A 25,377-nucleotide genomic window follows, 5' to 3' on the forward strand; every position below is an offset into this window, starting at 1 on the left:
TAATTCTAAACCCATAAACAATTTCAGCATTAAATTTCACTTTAAGGAGCAGTAAATAATTCTGAAATTAATGCATCATAATGTGGGAGAGATGACTGAAAGACATAATTAATGTTACGGTTACAAGAATTTATTTATTTTACTTGTTACAAAGTTGTATGCCTAGGAATATGAAATTAAACTACTAGTATCTTTCAGTATCTCAATTATTTTAACATACCTCTGAAGTTCAGATTCTATCACACAAATTGACAACCTTACCATGTGATTTAGTAACTAATAGTTTTATCTGGACAAATAATGATGCACCCTAGATTTCAGTTGCATTGATATATTGTGCTTATCATGTAAAATGATGGAGACTAAGTCATCTATGCAGAGTTAGGTTACAATTTATTTAGATAATCCAGTGTTCACACTTCTCAAGTTTGAATTGCATTTTTTAATTGAAATTTTATCTGACAAGTTTGGAAAATCACCCCAAATTTTCATTTTCCTGCTGGAAACACTGCATAATTACTATTGAAGAAATACTCACATTTTGTCGACAATAAAATGTGGAGGCTAATTCCAAATTAAAAATGCCCTAAACTACAATATATGTTGCATCCTGCCTGTTTTTTCCATTTCCTGTTCTGGTAGTGATTTTCATGAGATCCACTATAGCCTGTATGCATTGTTCAAGAACAAGCTTATTGACATAAGAATTGAATACTGAAAGTATATTTCATTTTTGAATTTTTCTTAGGTTAAGTTTGATAATTGGATGAACAATCACAGGACCTATAGTCAGGTGTCGATATCTAGATTTTAGAGAGTCATGGTTGTGATGTGCATGAGTGTTTGGTCCCTATTTTTCTTTTTCTTGTTTTCATCTTAAACAACCATAGTTGCTTGCTTATTCAATCGCTGGATCAACCCACAGATCGATAGTCCACAGTAGTTTCCAAAGCATTACATACGTTTTTACTTAGGTAATAAATACTTACATAACTGCACTATAAGAGACTCAAGAAACAGATTTTCACCATACCCATAGCATACTCTCCCATCTTGCTGCCTCATTCCCTCTCATGCCCCTCCTGAATGCTCCAATGGAGACCAATAAGAGCAACTGCAGCGCTATTTCTCTTCCTACCGGCTTCTCTAATATTAATCTGAAGCATGAAATCCTAGATGATGACTTTGTCATGGATAATAATATCTCACCATCAAAAGGTTATCTTCAAGATTTCCAAGACCTCGGACAGCTTCTGGTGACAGCTTCATTCTGTAATTGGGATACTGGGATACACGCCAATGGCTTCGATCCATTTGCTTCCCTTCCCCATGGCTCTGTTACAGATTTTGGTTTATACAAGTTTAAGCCTTACGAGGAAAATGGCGGCATGCATTCAGCCATTCAGGACTTCCAGGCTGGTGGATTCTTGAACTTTGCAGACAGGAAAGGTTTGTCAATTGTAACTAAAACAGCTTCTGCACACGATTCAATGCCATTATGCTTTGCGGTTCCTGATGAGAGCTCTTGTGTGACTGGTAATAATTCTGGTCACCATAACAAAGATGGCAGTAAAAGAAACAATAATACAGTTCACGCTAGTAATAGCAACGTCAGTGAATCTTTGTCTACCAAAAAGTCTGTTAGGGCCCCAAAGAAGTCCAAATCAGCCAAGGGGCAGTGGACTGCTGAAGAGGACAGGTGAGTAACCAATAAAGATTTATACGTTTTAGTTCTGTATTTTTATTCGTGTTATATATGTTTGAGGCTTGAGTGCTTAACTCTGTAATCTGCAGGCTCTTGATCCATCTGGTTGGGAAATATGGTGTGAGAAAATGGTCTAATATTGCCCAAATGCTAAAAGGCAGGATAGGCAAGCAGTGCAGAGAGAGATGGCATAACCATCTGAGGCCTGATATTAAAGTTGGTTTGAATTATCTCTAACTTTTCTATTTCTTGTTCATTAACAATTAAGTGATCTAGTTTATGCATTCGTACATCAATAAGTATATGTTGACTGTATTTAAATTTTGTTTATTGTACATATGACAAGTGCTTTGACCATCTCTAGCTTTTCCACTGGATCTTCCTAGAAACATGACTGTCATGTTTTAGTTTTTTATGATAATTCATTTTACATCGAATTGGTAGAATCCAATGAATAATCACTGCTTCCTATAATTTTGTCAAATTCAGAAGGATGTATGGACTCTGGAGGAAGACAGAATACTGATTGAGGTTCATTCTCAAGTGGGGAACAAATGGGCTGAAATAGCGAAAAGTCTCCCCGGAAGGACTGAGAACACCATCAAGAACCATTGGAACGCGACAAAGAGGAGGCAATTCACCAGACGAAAATGCAGGACCAAATGGCCGAGGCCTAGTTCCCTCCTCCAGAACTACATCAAGAGTCTCAACTTTGAGAAAGAGAGCAGCAGCAAGAGATCCAAAAAGAACCAACCACCGGCCACTACTGATAATGGAATCCTCAGCAACAGTTCAATCACCACAGCTCAGGAGACGAACATCGAGTTCAGCCTGGATGATCACATGGTGCAGGAATACGAGTTTGATGAGATCCAAGATCTCACATTTGATGATGATAGCCTTTTCACTGGGAGCAGCATCAACATGTTGATGGATGATGCCATTCCGTATGAAATTGACGACGGACAATGTTATGGTGCTGGGCTTCCACTTGTCATCCCTCCATTGATGCAGTGTGGAGTGAAGAAAGAGCTTGATTTCCATGGGAATGTCTGAAATAAGAAATTTAAAATGAGGAGGGTGATAATAAATCTTTATTATGTTGTCTATTTATTTAGTTTTACTATAGGGATACTTGTTTTTTCTAATCTATGGCATAAACGTGTATGATTTGCTACAATGGAGTGGTTCAAAGTTGGAACAATGTTATATCCTGTACTGTTTTATTACTCTTTTAAAAATAATAAACGAAATATTTATTGAAAAAGTTTTTTTTTTTTTTTTTTGCTGAATTCGAACTGAGTTGAGTATATATAATTAGCCAGATGTGCAATACTATTACATTGAACAAAAAGAAGGAAAAATCTGATGTATTAAACCTAAGGATATAATTGAAAAATGCATCAATATTAAAGCGGAAAGTGATAAAAATTGTTATCAAAACCTCGTTTTACTAAATAAAAGTGAGTAAAACTAGTCTACAAAAATGGAGTACTAAAGCGGACTTGGGCTTGGAATAATAGGGAAATCATCCCACATCATTGCGAGAAGGCTGATATATAGCGAGGGAGGTACTATATACTGTGTGCTCGTCGCTTATTAAGCAGCATACGCATATTTTTGGAGGGTTGTCTATAACAACCCAACAATTTATAGTTCAATTTTTCTAGTGATATTGTCTAAAACATATGAGGCCATTTTAAGCGCTCATATGCCAAACATTTTTCTTATCTTCGTTTGTAAAGTTTACTCTCCTTAACTTGTCTTTAATTGTAATATTGATTATGTATAAATAGATTCCATTTAACTTATAAATAGATTTTCCATTGCGTTTAATAATGTATTATGTATTGTGACTATAAAAAACATTATAATAATAATGATTAACGAAAAATTAGAACATTATTTTTTATTTTGATTCATGCCAACTAATATGAAGGAAAACAAAGCAGCACAAGTTTTTATTGCACAAAAATGTGTATAATACCTATGCATATGCATATTTACTAACTGCCACAAATATGGAATCTCGTCTTGTGTTATTTAGCATGATTTTGAACATGTATTATTATGCAGATTTTCTGTTGAAGTCGGAATTTTCCAAACATGTCACAATTGAATTAATGGCCAGTGGAGCAAAACCAAATCATTACATTTCTAGTAGTCAAAATATTCATGAAAGAATTTTCCGATATTTGTAGGGAAAGAAAAGTAGAAAACAGTAAGAGCAAAAACCGCCAAAAAACTCCTCATGACAAGCAAGCAAAGATACAACAATGGTTGATTTTCTAGTCTACCAACAAAAATTTGATCCTAAACACCAACCCCTTAAGCCGTCTTGGGCTTTGGCTTAATTCGCTTCACCCTCGAATATAAGAACACCCCAGCAAGGGCTACTCCAGTACCTGCATCCCATCATCCAAAAAGTTAAAAAATATTCAATTCAACTATTTCATTTTTATCTTATCCCAAAGTAGTCGTTCGTTAGTACCTAGGGAATTGATAGGTGAGACGGGTGTGCGGAAGAAGAGAACCGATGTTACAATCACCACCACCCGCTTAACACAGTTTCCTACGGAATGGGTGACAGGAGATACGCGCTGCAATATCATGTACGAGACCTGCACCAACAGCTCTCTTCAGCACTTAGATTGACTATAAGAACAATCATCGATGCCATTAGCATCCATCACAAATTGGCCTCCATCAACTAAAATGAGTTTCCCACAATGCTAAATATAACAAGTTTCACAATAGACAGTATACGTGATGTATAATACGAGCATATGCTTCTAACTTTGATGAAAAACACACTGCCGTATAAAAATATCTTCCAATGAGTACCTGTTGATATGCATGGAAGCAGAGAGCTGCAATGAGAGATCTAGTGTAGAGCTGATTGACATTCACCCCCTGCCAATAGAAAAGACAAAACATAACGTACGCTCGTTAGCAAACGTCTTTGGTCATGTCTAGAAGAAATTAAAAGTGAAAATTTTGCTATTAAGAAATGCATGTTTAATATAATGATAAGGAAAGTCCTGCTTTCTATATATACTTACGGTAGCCTGAAGGTATGTAGGTGTAAGCTTGAAGCCTTCCATGGAAAACGCGATAGGTGCCATCAAGAAGAAGGACATAATGGTAATGATTGAGAACAAGGTAATGTTATCCAAGGAATCCTGCATGAAGAGAGATTGATTTGAAGCACCATTTCTGGAAAAGCTGATAGAAAGTATGTAAAATTCCTACTCCATTGGTGAAATTAGGCCAGCAGAAAAGTTGAACAAATTGTAAAAGATCACCTCAGGTACTCATCAGTTGTCATATACTCCCTCCGTCCCCAAAGAGTATGAACTTTGGGTTCGGCACGGGTTTTAATAAATGAGGGGAAAGTGAGAGAGAGAGAGAGAGGGTAGTGGAAATAATGTTAGTGGAGTGTGGGTCCACATTATTATAATGGTATAAGTGTTAATGGTAATGGTAAATGGTATAAGTTGTAAATAAAATGATGTGTAGGGGTAGTATGTTGTTTGAATTTTTTAAAATTAGAAAGTTAATACTCTTTAGGGACGGGCGAAAAAGGAAATAGTTCATACTCTTTGGGGACGGAGAGATATAGTCAGGACTTGATAAAAAAAGAACTGTTAATCAAGTAGAAACATACCTCTTTCTTTACCATAAACTTTTTGCTAAGGACGTTACGAGATTGGTTTGTCAAATTTGAGGCCATAGCACTCCAAAATCCAGCCCTTCAAAAACAAAGATAGTGCAAAGTTTGTGAGGATATAACTAAGCAGATATTGATAAAGCCATAAAGGCAATGACAAAATTGATGAGTGATTTAGTAGCATATGTCAGGATTCTTTACCAATTGAAAGAGGCCTCAGTCATCGATGCCAAAGCTACTCCACCAACAATTGGCATAAGGGATGAAACTACCCATAGTGTTGGGAACTGCGAAAGAGAGGTCACGGCAAAGTAAGATATAATAAACCGCATAGTCCAAACATCAAAGAACACAACAAAGGCAACAGGCAGCCATATTCTATGTAACCAAATGCCATTAAGTGAAAACAAATTGAGCTTCACAAAGATATTGTATGCTACCAATAGAGCATATTTGGACATATTTAAGAACACAGGGACATCTCACCTCTCCCAAGAACATGGCAGAGAGGACCACGGAGAAGAAAGGCTCCATAGCTTTGATCGTATGAGTGAATGAAACAGCAACTTTTCCAAGACTCATATTGGTGAAGAGATTGCCTAGCGTATGAACCATTGCCAATGGAAGAATTCCAGCAAGCTGTAAAATTTGGACCCAGGATCTTAATTAATGCTTATGCCAATAAATTGATTTCAATATATCCGAGGAGTGTTCAAGAAGTACCTGGGATCCACTGATTTTAGGCCGTTTGTACAGATTCAAAGTCCACATTGTAACAACAAGCACAGTTCCAACAGCAAATTGCACAAGGGTTACTGTCATTGGGTAGTGAAAAGCTTTGAGAACCTACAATAAAAGCATGATCATCATCATCACATACACTAGTAACACCACACTAAATAAATGGATTTAGATGATGTCTGACTTCCACAAGCTCAGAGCTTCTACAAAATAATCATCATCCCAAAATTCACTCCTTTAGTAAAATCCCAAATCATTACATCAATTCCCTAAAAAGGGAAAATGAATATCCTCTGACATGAGGTGTTTTTAATCTGAAACAAGTGTTTTTAAGAGCACTAAATACATAATAAACAGCAACTGATCCATGTATTAAAAACCATTTTACTGAAATCTCACTCAACAGCAAAAAATTCTGAGGCAAAACCATTCATCTGTGAAATTGCCATTAAAGCCACATTCTTCCTAGCTCTAGTTCATAGCATACAACCCAGAAAAAAAAAAAGCAACATAAATCAGCATGAGACAGAAAACTAAGATCTTTCCCGGAAACCACTTCAACATAAAGGATCAAAATTGAGTAAAGGTACAATGCACTATAACTACTAAATTCTTTCTACTCCTAAAATACATCCTAAAAGGGAAACAACATAAATAAACAAAAGACAACAGACTTAAATAATTCCTGTAAATCACTTCAACATAAAGAATCGGAAAGAATAAAGGCAACCAAAATCAATATTTTTCTCAGATTTACTAATAGCAATCGGGCACAATTACAAACAGAATCACATAAATCGGAATCTGCCGAAACATGCAGACACTAGACGACATAAATCAGAGCACAAATTATACAGCAACAACTACCTGTTTGTTATAGATATTGAAGTAGATGTTAAACAGGTACCATAGCCCGAATAGAGATCCGAGCACCACGGTATCCATGGCGGAGCTCTTCGGCTTCGGGATCTCAGCTGGCCCAGCGCTCTCCGCCGTGGCGCGAGACACAAGTCCATCAGATTCGGGCTCGGGGGGTCCCGGATTCGGCCCGGCCACCCACCCGTTCTGCTTCAGCGAGCAGCTAATCGGGCTCAACTTTCGGGCCGATGCAGAAAAGGCGCCGGGGAAATGGAAGTTTCCATGGGGGAGGGCGGCGACAGAGTTGAGGCGGCGAGCGGAGAGGGTGCGGGGACGGGTGCAGAGGGAAAGAGAAGGCGCGAATGTGATGGCCGTGCTCTGCATTTTCTCTCAGATCAATAGAGCAATTGTGTGTGAGTGTGAATATAATAGGGTGCGAGAGGAACGTCGGAGGCTCCGTCGAGAGGAGAGAAGAGAGAAGAGTTGTGACAGTGGGAGGGCATATAGATTCAACAATTTTTGTACGTATGCGTGAGGGATATTCTCGGCATTTCCCACACTCACAAAAGTAGGGGATCTATATTTATTCCGATATCATTGTAGCAAAAAAGGCGATTCCGTCGCCTGAGCGGCCCCCACACTCCGGCCCGACATCATGTCCCACACTTCAGCCCGACATCATGTGAGGGGGTTCAATCAGGGTACGCAGTAGCCCGTTAAGGGGATGTCTTAACCCACTGGCTGCCAGAAGCCCATCTCCCAAGGCCTCACACTTGTGCCTGAGACACTTCAGCCCGACATCATGTGAGGGGGTTCAATCAGGGTACGCAGTAGCCCGTTAAGGGGATGTCTTAACCCACTGGCTGCCAGAAGCCCATCTCCCAAGGCCTCACACTTGTGCCTGAGAGATGGAAGCAACTACATTCCAGCCCGACTCACACTTGTGCCTGAGAGATGGAAGCAACTACATTCCAGCCCGACATCATGCGAGGGGGTTCAATCAGGGTACGCAGTAGCCCGTTAAGGGGGATGTCTTAACCCACTGGCTGCCAGAAGCCCATCTCCCAAGGCCTCACACTTGTGCCTGAGAGATGGAAGCAACTACACGACAACAGTGAGATTCGAACTCAGGCTCATTGCAGCAAGATCTGCCCCTCCGTTGCCAACTGTGCTTTATCATATGATCATGCTTAGTTAACGAGAAAGTAAAGTTAACAAAGAAAAAGATTTCTGGAAAAATGAATCCTGGGAATATGATTCCTAATAACTTTACTTTTATGTGTTCATAAAATATCAACATTTTAAATTTTATATTTGATTTAAACACCAAACTAAAATTATACTCCTACTTATTATTATTTTTATTTATAAAAAATAATAATAATATAAATTTTTTAATAAATTATTATTTACAAATGATAATAATTATATTATTATATTTATTAGTTTAAATATGAATTATCCATCATAATTTAAAATAATATAATTACAATTATAGTTAAATGAAGTATTATAATCATTAATAATGAATGTGATTATAATTATAATTATACATATTTACTGATATTATAATTGAATAAATTTTATAATTTGAAATTTCACTATGACTTTATTGATTAATTATTAATTTATAAAATAATAATTTCTATTTATTATTATATAATTTATTTATATAATTATATTTTAATTATTTAATAATTATTAATTATTATTATGATAATATATATATATATATATATATATATATATATATATATATATATATAATAACGATAATTTTAATTATAGTTATTTACTACACCATAATTAAGTATGGTTTATAATTTTAAAATGTTTTTTATACATTATAATTAATTAATTAATTAATTAATAATGATGATGATGATGATAATAATAATAATAATAATAATAATAATAATAATAATAATAATAATAATAATAATAATAAACTATACATACTTATATTGCATCAAATATGTAAGAATCTTAAGACTTGAAAAAATAATACCTAAGAAAAGTTAGGATTCAAAATCCTATATAGTTGTACTAACTTTCCTTATCTCGGGATTCTGATTACTTTCCTAATTTGATTAAAAACTGAAACAAACACATGATTTTAAAATTTAAGGAATCAGATTACTTTCTCAGATAGAATCATGGCAACCAAACATGGCCTATCAATATTCTTAAGATTACTATATGAATTTTCCTAATCTTGTTCTTGTACTCTCCCCTGTCCCCACAACCAATAATAGTACTCCTCCTTTATATCCTTTGAATTTTAAAAAATAGTACTCCTCCTTTATATCCTTGAAAATAAAAATTTTGATGCTAAATTGATAAAGTATGAGAAATGTAGAAAGAAAAATAATTAAAATAATATTAATGAAAAATGATACTCATTTTATAAAAGAGAAAAAACTTGTCAAAAATAGAAAGAACTAATTTTGTGGGATGGATCAAAATAGAAAAGAAGACTATTTTTATGAGACATGAATATATTAAGAAAATTTTAATAAAATATAAATTTTAATTTTATATACTACTCCAGTACTATAATTATATAATAGAATATAAATAGAAATTTTTTCATATATAATAATAAAAATAAACTAAGAGAATTAATGATGAACATGTCAAAATTACAAAATAAAATAAATAATGATAGACGGATGAACTAGAATAGTACTCCTATATAATACTTCCTTCGGTCCATTCTAAGCTAACACATTTTTCTTTTGGGATGTCGCTCTCTAAATGACACATTTCTAAATATTGAAACATCATCCTCTCTATTTTTTCCATCTCTCGTGCTAAAAAATAACACTACATAAAATCTCATGCTGAATTAGAAATGTTCCACTTAGATTAAGACGAGGGAGTATTTGCTTAATCTTGTACTCTCACAGTCTCACATCCTTATGGTCTTCTTTTTTCGGTGGCTTAGGAGTTTAAGAAATGAGAGATAATATAAGGTGGAAAAAGTTAAACTACCATATTAAATAAATGTCAAATTACACAAATAATGGTAGATAGGCTAAAATTAGGAAACAAGAAAAGTAATAAATGAACAAAAAGAAACCTTTTAAATTGTAGTTCTATGTTGTTCAGAGAAATCATATATGTTTGAGAAAATTAATTATATAATTTAACTGACGACATCAATTAAATTCTTGGGCATGGATCCCTTGCTGTTGTAGAGGTGTGCTCTCACCGTATAATATTTTAAAAAATTAATATTATAAAATAAAATATTGTACTGTGAGAGCACAACCCCCCCTACTGTGCAGGAAGTATGAAACATTGGCATATTGAATCGTATAAATTCCTTTAAATTAGAGGAGAAATTCATCGAATAACCTCTTTCATGCAAATATAACCATTCAATCACTCCACTGAACAAAAGAGTGGATTTTCATTACATCAATATAGATATTAGTATTAGAGAGAGAGAGAGGTGATGAGGATTACTAGTGCTCTACATCTTCACCATTTACAACTTTACAGGGAAGCTAGCAGTCTTCATCGCCTGACAGACAGGGCAAACCTCAACAAATCCTTCACATTCTGCACACAGGCACAGGTGTCTGCAGGGAAACAGTAAGATCGAAACCTGCTTCTTCTTGCAGCATCTGCATTTTAGCCGATGATGGCTAAGGTGATCCGGATTCTCCGAGCTACAGATCATGCCGGGGGGTTGCTTCAAGTAAGACAGAGCATCGTCTACCTCACTGTCCCCGAACCCTTCATTGCCATGGGCCGTGCCTTGCGCCAGGAGCTGCTGGATATTGCTCTTCAGTGCGTTGGCCATAGACTCGTTGTACTTTGCCTTGTAGTGCCATGACTGAGCTTCCATGGCCACCTGCTTTATTCTGTCCTCCAACTCCTTGTTCTTGTGGTTAATGCTCTCTATTTCGATATCCTTCTCGTGTAGTTTCTTGCTCACTCTTTTCTCCAATGCATTCAGCAAGGAGATTGTGTGCCTTTTGTTTATCTCTCTTCCACCCTTCAGGATATTCTCTTCCTGCTCACACAAGGGGAAAGAGAGAGAGAGAGGGAGACTCATTTTGAAAGATGCTTAAATAAGCCTCCTTTAGTAGTGATGACTATAATAAAGAGTTGGAATTTTGAAAAATTCTGATATACCTGAAGCTTGATATACTGCCCGAGTTCTTCCATCTGTCGGTCCATCTCGTGTTTAACAGTATTACCCAGAGAAAGACCAAAAGGGAAGGCGTTGGTCAGATTCTCACTGGTTGAAGTAACATAGGAGCTATGCTCTTCTTTCTCATTTGAAAGTCTGAGCCCCGGCGATACTGGTGTGGGATTTAATAGGAGCCCTGTATGGCTAGGTTTGTTGAGGTGAAGGTTGGTATTTGCAGACATGTCAAGCTTCTGCTGCACATACACACTTTCTTCTTCCCTAACTCGTTTGCAAGGGCGACTGTCAGAGGGAGCACATTCATTTCTTACGCAATTCATCACGCCAAGGCCACCAGGGTACTGAGTTGGAACTGCACAAGGATACATATATGATACATTAGGTGAGACGAATTATGCGCAACCAAAAGATGATGGCAGGGGAAAATGAATTCATGTGTTAGACGTAGAAAGAAGATGAAATGGAAGTACAAGGTAAAGAGTTTCCATCTTCAACAAGGGCATTGAACTGTTCGAAAACCAGGGAGGTTATTGCCTGACCGCATATAGCACGTGAAGAAGATGTATGAACAAAAGAAAGCTACATGTCGATGGAGCGAGTTATTCAGGGAAAGGGAATAAAAAAAGAATGAAGCCCTTCCTTCGCAAATTAACAAGCCCTTTCTAAAAGTGTAGAAACATGAACCAAAGCAGTACCACGCTGTCATAGCCAATTTACCACCTTCATACGACAAACTAAATGTAATTGAACCCCAAGCTTAAACTCAAACTTGTGTAAGTATGTAACCTATCAAAAACTTTCATACATCTTTCATACATCTTTCACGAGTCACTAAAGCAGAGGAATGGACGTCACTTATCAAAAACTAAGGCAGGCACTTGAACATGTAACAATGCAGTGTCGTCAGACAGGAACAAATACGAACACCAATTCGTTCGGTTTGCATTTAATTCAAAGTTAACACAATACAGTGCAAAATCACATTCTAAAATCCCAAATGATCACTGCCTCTCTGTATGATGCAAGGCCATCAGACTATATAAACATGAATGTACAAGTAAAAGATCACAATGGTCAATGGCAATACATTAATGTAAAAACTAGTAGCAGATGCTTCGATTTTCTAACAACGCCACAACACATCCTCACCATGTCCAATCAACTGAAGCTGAGGCGATGTGGTTTTATTGTACCGGGAGTGGTTCCCCTCCACAACACCATGAAAATTTCCCCCTAACATCTTCCTGCAAATCACACTGTAATGCATCAGATATGATAATCAATCTTGATCAAAATCAATCAGAAACCTAGCAACTAATTTAACAAAACCTACAATGGCACCAAGAACAAATGAGGTAAAAAAAGTCCTAATTCCAAGACCTGATTGAATGATTATTAACAAAAATTGTTGATGTCCAAGATCAACACAACCAATTTCAAACAGAAAATGAAGATCCCAACAACACCAAAAACAAAAATCAGCTCATAAATCAAGGAAAAAAGGGGGCAAGATTCACACAAATGATGTGATCAAGAAAAAGTGGGGTCCTGACCAAAAACTCAGCTGAGATTTAGATGACCAATATGTAGCCAATGTAGGAGTTGGGGGAAGGGAGGAAAGCCAGAAAGAATCTTGTTGATTTGGTTCAAGAAAAAAGGATGGCAATAATAATGAAAGTGTGTGTTGTTGGTGGTGGTGGAAGATATGTAGTTGTTATTGTCGTTCGGGTTAAGGAAAAAAACGATTCCATTCGGTGGTGTTGGTGTGAGAAGAAATGGGGGGAGAGTGAGAAGATGATGACTTCTCGTCATTGTTGAAGAAATCTTATTCTCCATCTTTCGGTATTCTCTCTCATCCCTGTTGGTTGGTTTTTCTGTCTGTCTGGCACCTTTCTTTTCGTTTTCCTCAAACCAGTAATATTTGCTTCTCACTTTTCCATTTTTTTACAAACCAAACTTGGCCCATTAATTATCTTTTTCTCCACCTTAAAAATATATACCTACGCTTTTTTTTTGGTCACTTAACTCTTTTCTTACATTATAATCATTAATATTTATAATAATCATTTTTTATTACTAGAGTTGAGTATTCTAGAACGAAAAGTCTCAAACTCATCTTGCAACCGTTTCGCAAATTAAATGTCACACTTAATTGATACTACCACAATTGGGATATTGATTTAAAAACCATAAACTACAAATTGTATATATTAGTCTTAAAAATCATACTATAAATAGTATATATTAGTCTTAAAAATTATAAACTACAAACTGTATGGAAGAAGGTTCAAATATTTATATGTTATTTTGAGATTGCAATATTCGCATTCTTTATTTATTTGACTAAATGCACAACTCAATTTTGTTTGGTTTAACATAGGAAGCATCGTGGGTGCACAAAAGAAAAGATTGTGTGTGGATTTTATCATTTTATTAGGTGTGGGGTTTATTTATTTATACCATAATGAAAGGGTCAAATTAAATGATATTAGGTTTGAGTTTTACCTATTTGTAAGTAATCTACTCACATAAGTCCATTAACAAATTACTAGTAATACTAAACATTTTTTTTTGAGAGATACCAAACCAGTGATTGCTTAGGTTCGTCGATTGCTATTTAATAGTCCTAATTAATACTAGTATAATATTATTGAAATGGATGGAAAGAAAATAAGCATGATGACAAGAGGATTTAGAGCATCCGCAACAGCGGTCGTTCCGACGGACGTCCGACCGGCGTGCCGGAAGTCTGTGCAGGACGTCCGCCATTAGGCAGCAGGGAGGCGGACGCGGACGTGCGTTGCGGACACCGGAGTTCCGCGGCATTCCGGGGACGTCCGCCATTGCGGTGCCACGACGGACGTCCCGACGGAACGTCACGATTTTTATTTTAAAAAAAAACTCTATATATACGGCTCGTTGAACATCATTTCATTTGCACCACTTGTTTTAACAAGTTTCTCTATCTCTACTTTCATTTCTTTTGAAGATAAATGGAACACCACGATAATGATTCATCTGCCACGAGCTAGTCACAAACGCCGACTTTTCCTGTTAGAGTTGGGGGAAATGCCGGCGGAAGTGCACCGATGTCCGAGATGATGCTCGGAATAGCGCCGATGATGTCCCAACCCCAAATGGCGGGGATGATGCCCGGGTACTACAATATGTACCCCCTTGGTGTGAGATGATGCCCCGAATGCCCAGGAGGAGTGTCGCGATGACGGGAATGGTGCCCCAAATGCCCGGGATGATGATGCCTGGGTTGATGCAGGGCATGCCTGCCGCTGCGGGGGGAACAGACAGGGGGTCCCCCAATCACCTAGGACAATGTCTATCGCCCCTATATGGATTTATTATCTAGTGATTCCCCCCAGAGTACTCCTCTGGAGACTCATTTCACCGGCATTGAGACTTTCTCGTTTGAGGAGTTGAGGCTATCTCCGGTCAGGGAGTCTCCCACTGAGATGCCTTCGGCGGCAGGGAGGACACGGAGGCAATGACAAGGGCACTACTTCGTCCTCGCGTGCGGGGAACGAGGGTGGGGCGGGGGCCGAGGGGGAGGAGGAGGAAGCCGACAGGAGAAAGAGGACCATCTGGAGCATAAGGGAGTGCGTCGCGCTAGCGAAGGCCTGGATCAGTGTAGTTGAGGATCCCTACGTCGGGGCTAACCAACATATCGACAGAATGTGGTGGCGCATTAGCCAAAACTACCTCCAATTCAAACCGCCAGGTGTAAAGCCTCACGATGGAGAGCAATGCCGAAAACAGTGGGAGCGACTGAGGAGGCAGCTCAGCCGATTTGCCGGCATCTATCAAAACAACCTTCGCACGGCAACCAGCGACATGTCCGCCGATGATGTGAAGCTTCTGTCTCACCAGCAGTTCCCCGACAGTGAATTGGGTTTCGGGGAATTCAAATATTGGGAGGTCTATCTTGTGGTGCATACTTCTGCCAAGTTTAGTTCGGGTGTTGAAGCTGGCTGGCCGAACTCCCTGGGAGTACAACAGCAGTGCCGGTTCCCACGAACTCCCTGACGCCGAGGCAGAGTTCCCGACCCCTCAATCGTCTTCCCGCCGCCGTCGCCCGGTTGGGCAAAAGACCGTGATGCGGATGGCTAGGGGAAGCGCTAGCGGGTCGCCCGAGGTCCAATCGGCAGCTCCTTCCCAGATCGATCTCGAGCTCCCCTCACTCACCCGCATACAGCAGCATGAGACCCTGATACACACTATGGAAAAGTGGTATGCAGCGACTGACCCCTTATACAAGTTGATGCTTAAGGATGTCATCGACAGTATGCGCCGCGATTTGGGGATGCCACCCCTGCCCGTGAGTGACGACGGGACTGGCGGCGGTGGCGACGAGGAGTGAGACGGGGGCTGCATTTGTCGAAGCTTGAGGTTGTGTTTTTTTAACTATGTATTTTTTATAATAATTATGTATGTTTTTTGTTTTAAATAAAGTGGTTGCATTTTCTCCGTATTCGTGTCAAAATTTTAATTCCGTAAATTGTTTAATTTGGTGAATTTGTAAATTTTTATTATTGTGGATGTACGTCGGGATGTCCTTGGGGATGTCCTTATGACGTGGCAGGAGGTATTTTTGAGAAGTCCATCGGGATGTCCGCCGGGACATCCGTCCCACCGTGGATGCTCTTATGGGGTTTTCTTCTATGGGGTTTTCTTCTTTATTGCGTTGTGATATCTTCGGTGGTGGTGGTCGGCTTCAAGGCACTCAATTCCAACTGACCTATAATAAGTGCAATTCACGTGACACGTCTCAAATATTTTAAATATATAGTACTACGGCTTATATCTTGATTAAATAGATTGTCATAATTAACTTTTATGTTGAATAATAACGTTAATCATGATTAACGTTATTTGGCGTTGCAAGAGTCGATTTCTTTGCCTGAACTTTTATATTATGAAAAAAAGAGTGGCATCATCGCATTTTGTTTCCCATGTAAGGAGGTAATAATTTTTTTTTATTTTATAGTAGTATTAAATAATTACGTTGTACCTATGTTCTTTTTAATTTTGTTGGTGAGCAAGTTATGAGTCATAGATCACAGTTCATAACATATCAACTTTGGGGGTCCCCTACCAAAACAAAGAAAATGGAAAGAGAATTAAATGTAATTCAAAGTATATGTTCAATTATTTATCAGTGTATTTATGTAGAACTTTTGTAGGTAATTGTATGCCAACTTTAAGAAATTTGACGAATAAGCCAGTCATGCCAATGCCAGACTTTGATTAATCTTAAAATTCATTTTTAAATCGTCCACCACTTTCAAGGATAGTTGATCCATAGTATATATATAGATTTCTATTCTACTCCATGATAGAACATGATCCACACGTTTATATATTTTGAGGTATTCTAAAATTCATTAATATCCTATTTTTCTGAAACCAAAAATTTTAGTGATGAGAAGTAATGAAAGGTGTGAAGCAATCCGAACTCGAAAAAATAAATTAAAGACGACATTTTGACATGTTACATAATACATGATGAAACTCATTAATATTTCGCTAGCATAGCACATCGAGATTGAGTAGGTTAGGTGTGTTTTCATGTATAATAATACTTCATGATGTGCTAGAATTATCATTTTAATTTTATCATTCCGATTCAATTCACTACAACCTTTGCAACCAACCTCTTAATACATACACATATTCATTGAATCAAGATCTAAATAGCTAGGATTTAAACAAACACGTTGTATTATAAGTATAGGAAATAAGGAAAGATGCAAAATAAGGTAAACATAGTCCTTTTTACTTTTAGGTTCTGTTTGGTTGGAAACTACTAGATTTTAGGCAAGGAATATTGCTACATCATATCAAGATGTTAATGGAGGCACACCCATCAAACAAAATTCAAGAAAAGTGAAAAAGTTGGTTGAGAGATTAACACTATGTTGGCAATTCTCTATTTTTGAAGAAAAGTTATAAAATTTCAGTATTTAAGAAGTGGCGATTCTATGTTTCATTCAATAGAAACGTCTTACAAAATACTAGTAGTATCGTTTAGTGGGAGTTGACATGATTGATTTTTACGAATATTATTTTATTGAATAAATACTATTTAATTTCGGAATAATATCACGAATAATTAATTTTAGGGCCGACCTTAATAAAGTTAATATTATGAAATCAATCTCAGACAACCAGAATTTAATTTATAGCAACTTGTGAACACTCATATTTCTATTGGCAAAGCCCAAAATATTTAAAAACTAAGCAAAGGCCCAAAATCCACAGTCCATTATACAAAATCCATCACAATCCAACACGCGTTCCATCATTATTGCACTTGGCAAAAATTGCAATTTGCGGGTGATTCGTACCGTGGCTTGCTGTACATCCGGTCAGAGTTCAGGTTCAGGCTCGGCTCAGGACTCCAATCAGAGCTCGATTTTCTCTCGAACCGAAACGTACGCCTTGCTGAAGCAGCAGTTGGAAGTAGCTGCCAAATCTGAGGTAGACTCACTGTTTCATATTCGCGCATTTCTCTGTTTATTTCTGTTATTTTCAATCAAATGCTTAAGTAGCACACTCGTGGTAAATTTATTGAACGCGTGAGTGTCTTCACTCTATGTTTAATCTGTAAACTTGATTTATCATCATGTTTTATTGTGCTGGTCTGAAAATTTTCTGCATCTCCCATTGCCTGTGTCTATTAATTGTGAATATTGGCTATGTCTATTCATTGTGAATATGTTTGAGCCATGGATGGATGCTAATAGATTTATGTAAACCATTTTCTCTAGAACAAGGCATATATTATTAATATGGTATGCTGATGGGGATATAAGCGATTAATGTGGACAACATGAAGTGACCAATATGTACACAAAGTAGGCAATACTGCCTGCTTGTTGATCTATTCGTAAGCTTTTGCTCTGTTCACACAGTTGGATCAATGTGTTAGAAGTGATAGCAAAGGTGATCCGGCCACAGTGTGCAATGCCGAGTTGATGAGCCTTGCTGATCAATGTGTGAGAGCAGAGTGTCCTACACGAAAGAAACAAATCACTAACTCCACAAGCCAAAGTCATAAATGAGACAAGAGTCAATGCAACATGTGGCGCACGAGAGAAGCCAATCACCGGGCTCACACGAGCTGCAGCTGCGAATGAGCCAAGAGTGACAGCTAAGGTGCAGGACCACCCTTGTACTTGGAGAGATGTGTTAATCAAAGGATGGAAGAAGAAAGATGATTTGCAGAGTTTGTTTTGATTAAGAATGTAAAGCATGTTTTAGTTTAGTACGAAGTAGATTAGTGCAAGATTCTAGATCATTCGAACGTTGAGTATATGTAAGGAATCTTGTTACTTTGTTCAATCAATAAAAAGATTATGAACTCTCTCTAAACACATTACTAGCATATTCAAGTTTGTATTTCTTCTTCATGGCTTCCGCAACATCTTTTCATGGTATCAGAGCGGGATCCTTTTGATCCCGTCTCTCCTACCCTTGTAGCCTAGTTTCTTGTTCTATTTAAAAAAAAATGGCAGAAGCTAATGAAACCATACCAGTGGCAACACTGCCACCGATTTTCTCTCAATTGCCTCCAATCTCAGTCAAGTTTTTTTTTTCTCAAACACCATCATGGTGGGGGGTTAAACCAATCTCAGTGTATGGCTACGGCCTTGAAGGATTTGTCACAGGTGAGGCTGATCCTCCTCCACAGCTGATTCCTGATCAAGATGGAGAGTCAATGGTGTCAAATCCAGCCTACATAGGTGGCAAAGGCAAGACAGGAGAGTAGTTGGATGGCTCTTATCCTCGTTGTCAGAAAATGCTGTGATAGGGCTCAGATCTGCCAGAGATATATGGAGTGCACTGGAGACCTACTTTGCAAGCCGCTCCACAACCAAGGTGATGCAATATCGCCAGCAGATGCTGAATTTGAAGAAAGAAGGAATGTCTATGACTGATTATTTGGGTAAGATGAGAACCTATTTTGATTTGCTTGGATCTGTTGGTTGTAGAATTTCAGAAGCTGAGCAAGTACTCCATATTCTGGGAGGACTTGGCCAAAACTATGATCCTGCAGTGTGTGCAGTGACATCTAGATTAGATCCATAGAGCATTGGAGATGTTAGTGTCTTTTTACTCAGTTTTGAGTTAAGAATGGAATCAACCTGAACTAATTCCAGATGGATCTCAACCTTCTTTGAATTTGGTCCAGCAACAATCTGGACAGAAAAGAGATACAGAGAATTTCAACAACAACAGATTTGAATCAGGATATGGAAGAGGATTTGGAGGAAGATTTCATAGAGGAGGCAGAGGTGGAAGAGGCTATGGCAGAGGAAGCAACAAAATTGTCTGCCAGCTGTGTGAAAAACTGAAAAACCTGGCCATTCTGCAGCAAAGTGTTGGCATAGGTTTGAGCAGAACTACACACCACCTCAAGTTCAGTTTAGAGGAAGTGCTCCTCAACAACAAAATCAAGGATTCTTCAATCCTTCAGCTCATCTTGTTCAATCAGTGCCAAGATCTCCATCAGGCTCCTTCTCTGTTGGAACTCCATCAGAATTCAGTTATGCTTCAAATGCTTCATCAAGCTGGTATCCGGACTCAGGAGCAACACACCATGTGTCCAATGATCTGAGCAACCTCAACATAAGCACTGAATACACTGGAGGTAAGAATCTTTTGCTTGGTAAATGGACTGCTGTTAATATTGCAATTGTTGGAGAAAGTGTTTTTAAATCTCACTCAGCTAATTTTTCCAGAAAACTTCTTCTTAAAAATATTTTGCATGTACCTAACATCACTAAAAATCTTTTGAGTGTCTCCAAGTTTGCTCAAGACAATTCTGTCTTTTTTTAATTTCATCCCAACTTCTGTTTTGTTAAGGACCTGAGCACTAGGGAAATTGTGCTCAAAGGAACTCTTGAGAGAGGCTTATACCACTTCCTAGTAGATCATACCCCAATCAAACGTGGCATTGTCCCCGCCTCTTCTTACAGTCCAGAGAGTCCAGCTGTTCATTTCCCTGAGCTTGGCCAACTCACAATCCAGCAGCAGTTCCAATCAAGCTTCTAGTCTAGATTTGTCTTTATGGCATAGTAGACTAAGACATCCTACTCTAAATGTAGTTAAACCCGCTCTTTAATATTCCCTATAATGCAATGAAAGATTCTTCACTTTGTTATCCTTGTTGTGTGTCTAAAGTTCATAAACTGCCATGTCCTCAAGTCTTTCTGTCAACATAATTCACCTCTTGAGCTTATTCATAGTGATCTTTGGGGCCCTCTCCAGTTAAGTCTAGAAATGGTTATTCATATTATATCTCATTTATTGATCATTTTTCTAGATTTACTTGGTTTTATCTTCTCAAAAATAAAAATGATCTTGCTACTGTTTTCAAGCAATTCAAAGCAATGAGTGAGAATCTTTTGGGTTCAAAAATCAAAATTCTTCAATCTGACTAGGGAGGTGAGTTTCAGGGTTTAGTTCCCTTTCTGAAAGAGAGTGGGATTGTTCATCGAGTCTCCTATCCATATACCCCACAGCAAAATGGTTTGGCTGAAAGGAAACACAGACACATTGTAGAAACTGGTTTGACCTTGTTAGCTCAGTCTTTTCTTCCACAAAAATACTGGGATGATGCCTTTGTAACTGTTGTTCATTTAATTAATCTCATGCCATCCAAGATTATCAACAACATTTCCCCATATGAAGCTCTTTTCCTCAACAAACCTGACTATTCAGTCCTAAAAGTTTTTGGTTGTCTGTGTTTTCCTCATACTAGGCCCTATAACAAACGTAAACTCCAGTTTAGGTCTGTTAGAGGAACCTTCCTAGGATATAGCCTCTCTCACAAAGGATACAAAGTGCTCCTTCCTCATGGAAAAGTGATTATTACTAGAGATATCATTTTTGATGAATATGTTTTCCCTTTTCAAATTTCTTCTCCTACTTCAGCTACTGCTACTCCAGCAGCCTCACCATGTAATCACTCTTCCTTGCTTCCCATCCTTACACTTATTGTTTTAGACCAAGCAGAGGATGTTTCATCATATCACACTCACTTCCTGTCTCAGATTCTGATAATAGTCCCTCATCACTAGGACAGACTGATACTGATGTACAGCCTCATGACTCACCAATATCATCTCAGCCTCATCAAGTTCCATCATCAACTCAAACAACTCATTCAATGACAACCAGATCAAAATCTGGAATTTTCAAGCCTAGAGTCTTCACTCTTTCTGTGTCCCCTTCTCTTCTACCTAGGTCAGCTCTAGAAGCCCTTCTAATTCCTAACTGAAAATTTGCTATGCTGAGTGAATTTACTGCACTTCTTAACAATAAAACATGGATATTAACAACACTCCCTCCAGGCAAGAATCTTATAGGCTGTACTTCGATTTTCAAGATTAAACTCCATTTATCTGGTGCTATTGCTAGATACAAAGCCAGATTGGTTGCCCAGGGTTTTTCTCAATAGCCTGGCTTTGATTTTAATGAGACCTTCAGCCCTGTTGTGAAGCCTACTACTATTCGAATTATACTCAGTCTAGCAGTCTCTCTTGAGTGGGCAGTGACTCATCTTGATGTGAACAATGCCTTTTTGAATGGTTAACTAAAAGAAGACATTTACATGAAGCAGCCACTTGGTTTTGAAGAAGGTGGACCTCATTTGGTATGTAAACTCAACAAGACAATCTATGGGCTGAAGCAAGCTTCTAGAGCATGGTTCTTCACAGTTCATTCTGTTCTGCTCAGACTTGGCTTCTCTCAATGAAAGTCAGATACTTCCATGTTCATTAGACAGAGAGGTGAGGAGATTATCTATCTACTTATCTATGTAGATGACATGCTTATTACAGGGACCTCTCAAGCTTCAATACACAAGGTGGTCTCTCAGCTAAACTCCTCATTTTCTTTAAAAGATCTTGGGGAGGTGAGCTTGTTCCTAGGAGTTGAAGTAGTCAAGACTATGGATGGAGGTCTCCATCTCTGTCAATCCAATTATATCAAAGATCTTCTAAAGAAAGCTAACATGACAGGAGCTAAAGGTTGTCCAACTCCCATGATTTCTAGCTCAGAACTGAGCAAGCATTCCGGAGAGCCAGTCTCTAATCCAAAGCTTTACAGAAGCATTACAGGTGCCTTGCAGTATGCATCCATTACTAGATCAGATATCAACTTTGCTGTGACAAGACAAGTCAATATATGGCAGAACCGTTGGACACACATTGGAAGGCTGTAAAAAGAATTTTAAGATATCTTTCAGGAACATTAGATTATGGAATTCAGATTAGGAAGTCCACTGGTGAGATTTCAGCCTTTTCGCACTCAGATTGGGCAGCTGATTTGGATGATAGAAGATCTACAACAGGAGTGTGTGCTTATCATGGAAGAAATCTTGTGTCATGGTGTGTTAAAAAGCAAACTGTGGTTGCTAGATCCAGCAAGGCTGAGTACAGAAGTCTAGCTCAATCAGCTGCAGAGGTAACTTGGTTGTCTTCAATGCTTGGTGAGTTGAAGACTAAGAGGAAAGGCAGCCCAGTGATTAGTGATTTGGGTGGATAACATGAGTGCCATTGCTCTGGCATCAAACCCTGTGTTGCATGCAAGAACTAAGCACATTGAGTTGGATATGCACTTTGTTCATGAAAAAGTTCTGGGCAGGGAACTTGAGTTGAGACATGTGCCAACTGTGGATCAAATAGCAGATATGTTCACTAAGCCCTTGAGCCATCAGCCCTTCGTGAAGCTAAGAGAGAGATTGGGTGTGATATCCTTAGCCTCACTCGGTTTGAGGGGGTATGTTAGAAGTGAATAGCAAAGGTGATCCGGCCACAGTGTGCAATGCCGAGTTGATGAGCCTTGCTGATCAATGTGTAAGAGCAGAGTGTCCTACACGAAAGAAACAAGTCACTAACTCCACACGAGCCAAAGTCATAAATGAGACAAGAGTCAATGCAGCATGTGGTGCACGAGAGAAGCCAATCACCGGGCTCACACGAGCTGCAGCTGTAAATGAGCCAAGAGTGACAGCTAAGGTGCAGGACCACCCTTGTACTTGGAGAGACGTGTTGATCAAAGGATTGAAGAAGAAAGATGATTTACATAGTTTGTTTTGATTAAGAATGTAAAGCATGTTTTAGTTAAGTACGAAGTAGATTAGTGCAAGATTCTAGATCATTCGAACGTTGAGTATATGTAAGGAATCTTGTTACTTTGTTCAATCAATGAAAAAGATTATGAACTCTCTCTAAACACATTACTAGCATATTCAAGTTTGTATTTCTTCTACAAGGCTTCCGCAGCATCTTTTCACAATGGAATACTGTAGTCATGCCTAGATTAATGGTGGAGTATGACAATTCCTTAAGTTAGTGACTAAAGATGAGCACAATTATTTCACCAATCTGTGCATGTGTTGATAGTGTCTTTGAGTCTAGTTGGATCGTGTAGTCCTTTAAATACCCATTCCTATGTATTGTAACTCCAAGTTATTACCCAAAGTAAACCTCCTTTAATAGTTTTATTAAGTTTGAATTGGATAGTTTCCCAAGTAATGAATGCTCTGATGTAATTTCTTATAGGGGCTGGTCTTGTACTGTTAGTGTTTTATCTTTTCTTTTTAATATTGGTTTAGGATTACAAAGAAGCTGCTAGAATTCGTGATTCCTTGAAATTATTTGAGGATGAAGAGCCAGTTTTGCGTCTCCGAAGATTGTTAAAAGAGGCCATTGCAGAGGACAGATTCGAGGTACACACCCTTTCTTGCAGCTACAACATTTTCGTTCTCTGTGTTACAATTAGATACACATTTTCGTGATGAGCTTAAGGAAATTGCACCTCATTTTCTCTTGAAGTGCTCAAGTGATGCAACAACCTTGGTATGCAGTATCATTCATTTATTTTATTTTGTCAGTTTGTATCTGGAGTGATATATTCTAGCTTTCATGCTGTCATGTAATTTCTTTGATCTGCAACCTAAGCTGAATTCTTTTCTCAATTGGGGATCTATCACTGTAGTCACTAGTGCTTTTCTAACTACTCATCAGATCTAATATACTCTGTCATATGAGCTTGCAGAATTCCATGCACGAGTTCTGAAACTAATTGCTTTGCTTCTCTTGAAGCTGCACTTTTTTGCATCATTAAATAATTTAATTACATATAGTCACTGTTTTTAAGCTAGTGTATAGCTCGATCTATTTGGCCCACTAATATTCAATTGATAAGGCCCCGTGATGCGCCATGTGCATTAAAAAAAAATCACATAAGGGATTAGATTCCTAGGGACTATAACATATAACTTGATTCATTTGATAAACCTGATCATCTTATGGGGATTTTGGTCATAGAATTTTACTTTTTCTTTTGTTGAATGGATAAATTTTTTGGAGCTAGATGTATATTGGTGATCGTATTGTGTTCCTGCTTTCTGATTCTGGGTCACTCAGTGTTGTGCTATCCCAGGCATGGGTACTCATAGTATTAGCATGTATACAGCTACTTAATCACATTCTTTTCCAGGGTATCAGAGTTCAAGTTAGGAGTGTTTACATTGAAGGTCGAAGCCAGCCTTCCAAAGATCTTTATTTTTTGGCTTATAGGATTAGAATAACAAACAATTTAGATCACGCTGTACAACTTCTTAGAAGGCATTGGATTATAACTGATGCCAACGGAAAAACTGAGTGTCCAGTAAGTTTTGATAACTTTCATGTCTTGAACCCTCACTTTGTTGATGATTATTTATTTACTGCGTGTAACTGAGCGCTCTGCTATTGCACTGTAGTGGTCGGGGTGATAGGTTAACAACCTGTTATACTTCCCAACACTAGTTTCGAGTATTCATCTGCTTGTCCATTGAGTACACCCAGTGGAAGAATACTATTTTTATGGTTTGAAAATAAATGTATGACATTAAACTTGCTAAATCCGATGGGTCTTTAATATGTCTCTGATGATTATAGGAGGGTGACTATGGGATGAAGCATATCGATAAACTAAATGCTCGAACATTCAACGTGGTAATTGCCCCCTTTTCTCTTTCAATATTTGGAGACGGTGTTGATAATATTTGAGAGACTACCTAAGTCACACGAGACCAGTATTTATTACTGAATTTTGATATTGTTTGATTTTGTATGTTGTAGCTATCAGTGGAAATCAAACGTAGTGTATAGAGGCATGCCTATTTTATGTTTGTAAAATAAATCATGAGCCTCTATCTCTACATAGAAAAGT

General features: G+C 38.0%; 4 protein-coding genes across 6 annotated transcripts; 2 read left to right on the plus strand and 2 right to left on the minus strand.

Annotated features, from left to right (window-relative positions):
* The first annotated feature begins 9 nt into the window (after positions 1-9).
* LOC121751492 (transcription factor MYB98-like) lies at positions 10-2,972 on the plus strand. Its single transcript, XM_042146240.1, has 3 exons — positions 10-1,699; positions 1,795-1,921; positions 2,195-2,972. Exons 1-3 carry the CDS (start codon positions 1,074-1,076, stop codon positions 2,759-2,761), a joined length of 1,320 nt encoding a protein of 439 aa, XP_042002174.1. The 5' UTR covers positions 10-1,073; the 3' UTR covers positions 2,762-2,972.
* Positions 2,973-3,836: 864 nt separating this feature from the next.
* Positions 3,837-7,474, minus strand: LOC121753078 (triose phosphate/phosphate translocator, non-green plastid, chloroplastic-like). 2 transcript variants are annotated; one of them, XM_042148239.1, is made up of 9 exons: positions 6,981-7,474; positions 6,099-6,221; positions 5,862-6,014; positions 5,577-5,662; positions 5,373-5,457; positions 4,768-4,887; positions 4,550-4,618; positions 4,197-4,326; positions 3,837-4,110 (listed from the first exon to the last, which is right to left on the minus strand). In XM_042148239.1, the coding sequence occupies exons 1-9, from the start codon at positions 7,356-7,358 to the stop codon at positions 4,034-4,036; spliced, it is 1,221 nt and encodes a 406-aa protein (XP_042004173.1). In that variant the 5' UTR covers positions 7,359-7,474; the 3' UTR covers positions 3,837-4,033. The 2 variants fall into 2 exon arrangements, with proteins under 2 accessions (XP_042004173.1, XP_042004174.1); XM_042148240.1 differs by having other exon boundaries at positions 6,984-7,473.
* Positions 7,475-10,321: 2,847 nt separating this feature from the next.
* On the minus strand, positions 10,322-13,030 carry LOC121753002 (E3 ubiquitin-protein ligase BOI-like). Of its 2 annotated transcripts, none has more exons than XM_042148130.1 (4): positions 12,690-13,030; positions 12,286-12,380; positions 11,121-11,488; positions 10,322-10,998 (listed from the first exon to the last, which is right to left on the minus strand). In XM_042148130.1, the coding sequence occupies exons 2-4, from the start codon at positions 12,374-12,376 to the stop codon at positions 10,468-10,470; spliced, it is 990 nt and encodes a 329-aa protein (XP_042004064.1). In that variant the 5' UTR covers positions 12,377-12,380; positions 12,690-13,030; the 3' UTR covers positions 10,322-10,467. The 2 variants fall into 2 exon arrangements, with proteins under 2 accessions (XP_042004064.1, XP_042004065.1); XM_042148131.1 differs by lacking the exon at positions 12,690-13,030 and adding an exon at positions 12,517-12,671.
* Positions 13,031-15,244: 2,214 nt separating this feature from the next.
* LOC121752625 lies at positions 15,245-25,323 on the plus strand. Its single transcript, XM_042147745.1, has 4 exons — positions 15,245-15,466; positions 17,410-17,628; positions 23,774-23,887; positions 25,104-25,323. Exons 1-4 carry the CDS (start codon positions 15,245-15,247, stop codon positions 25,212-25,214), a joined length of 666 nt encoding a protein of 221 aa, XP_042003679.1. The 3' UTR covers positions 25,215-25,323.
* The last annotated feature ends 54 nt before the right edge of the window (positions 25,324-25,377 follow it).

The sequence above is a fragment of the Salvia splendens genome, chromosome 10, assembly GCF_004379255.2.
Source record: "Salvia splendens isolate huo1 chromosome 10, SspV2, whole genome shotgun sequence".
Lineage (NCBI taxonomy): Eukaryota > Viridiplantae > Streptophyta > Magnoliopsida > Lamiales > Lamiaceae > Salvia > Salvia splendens.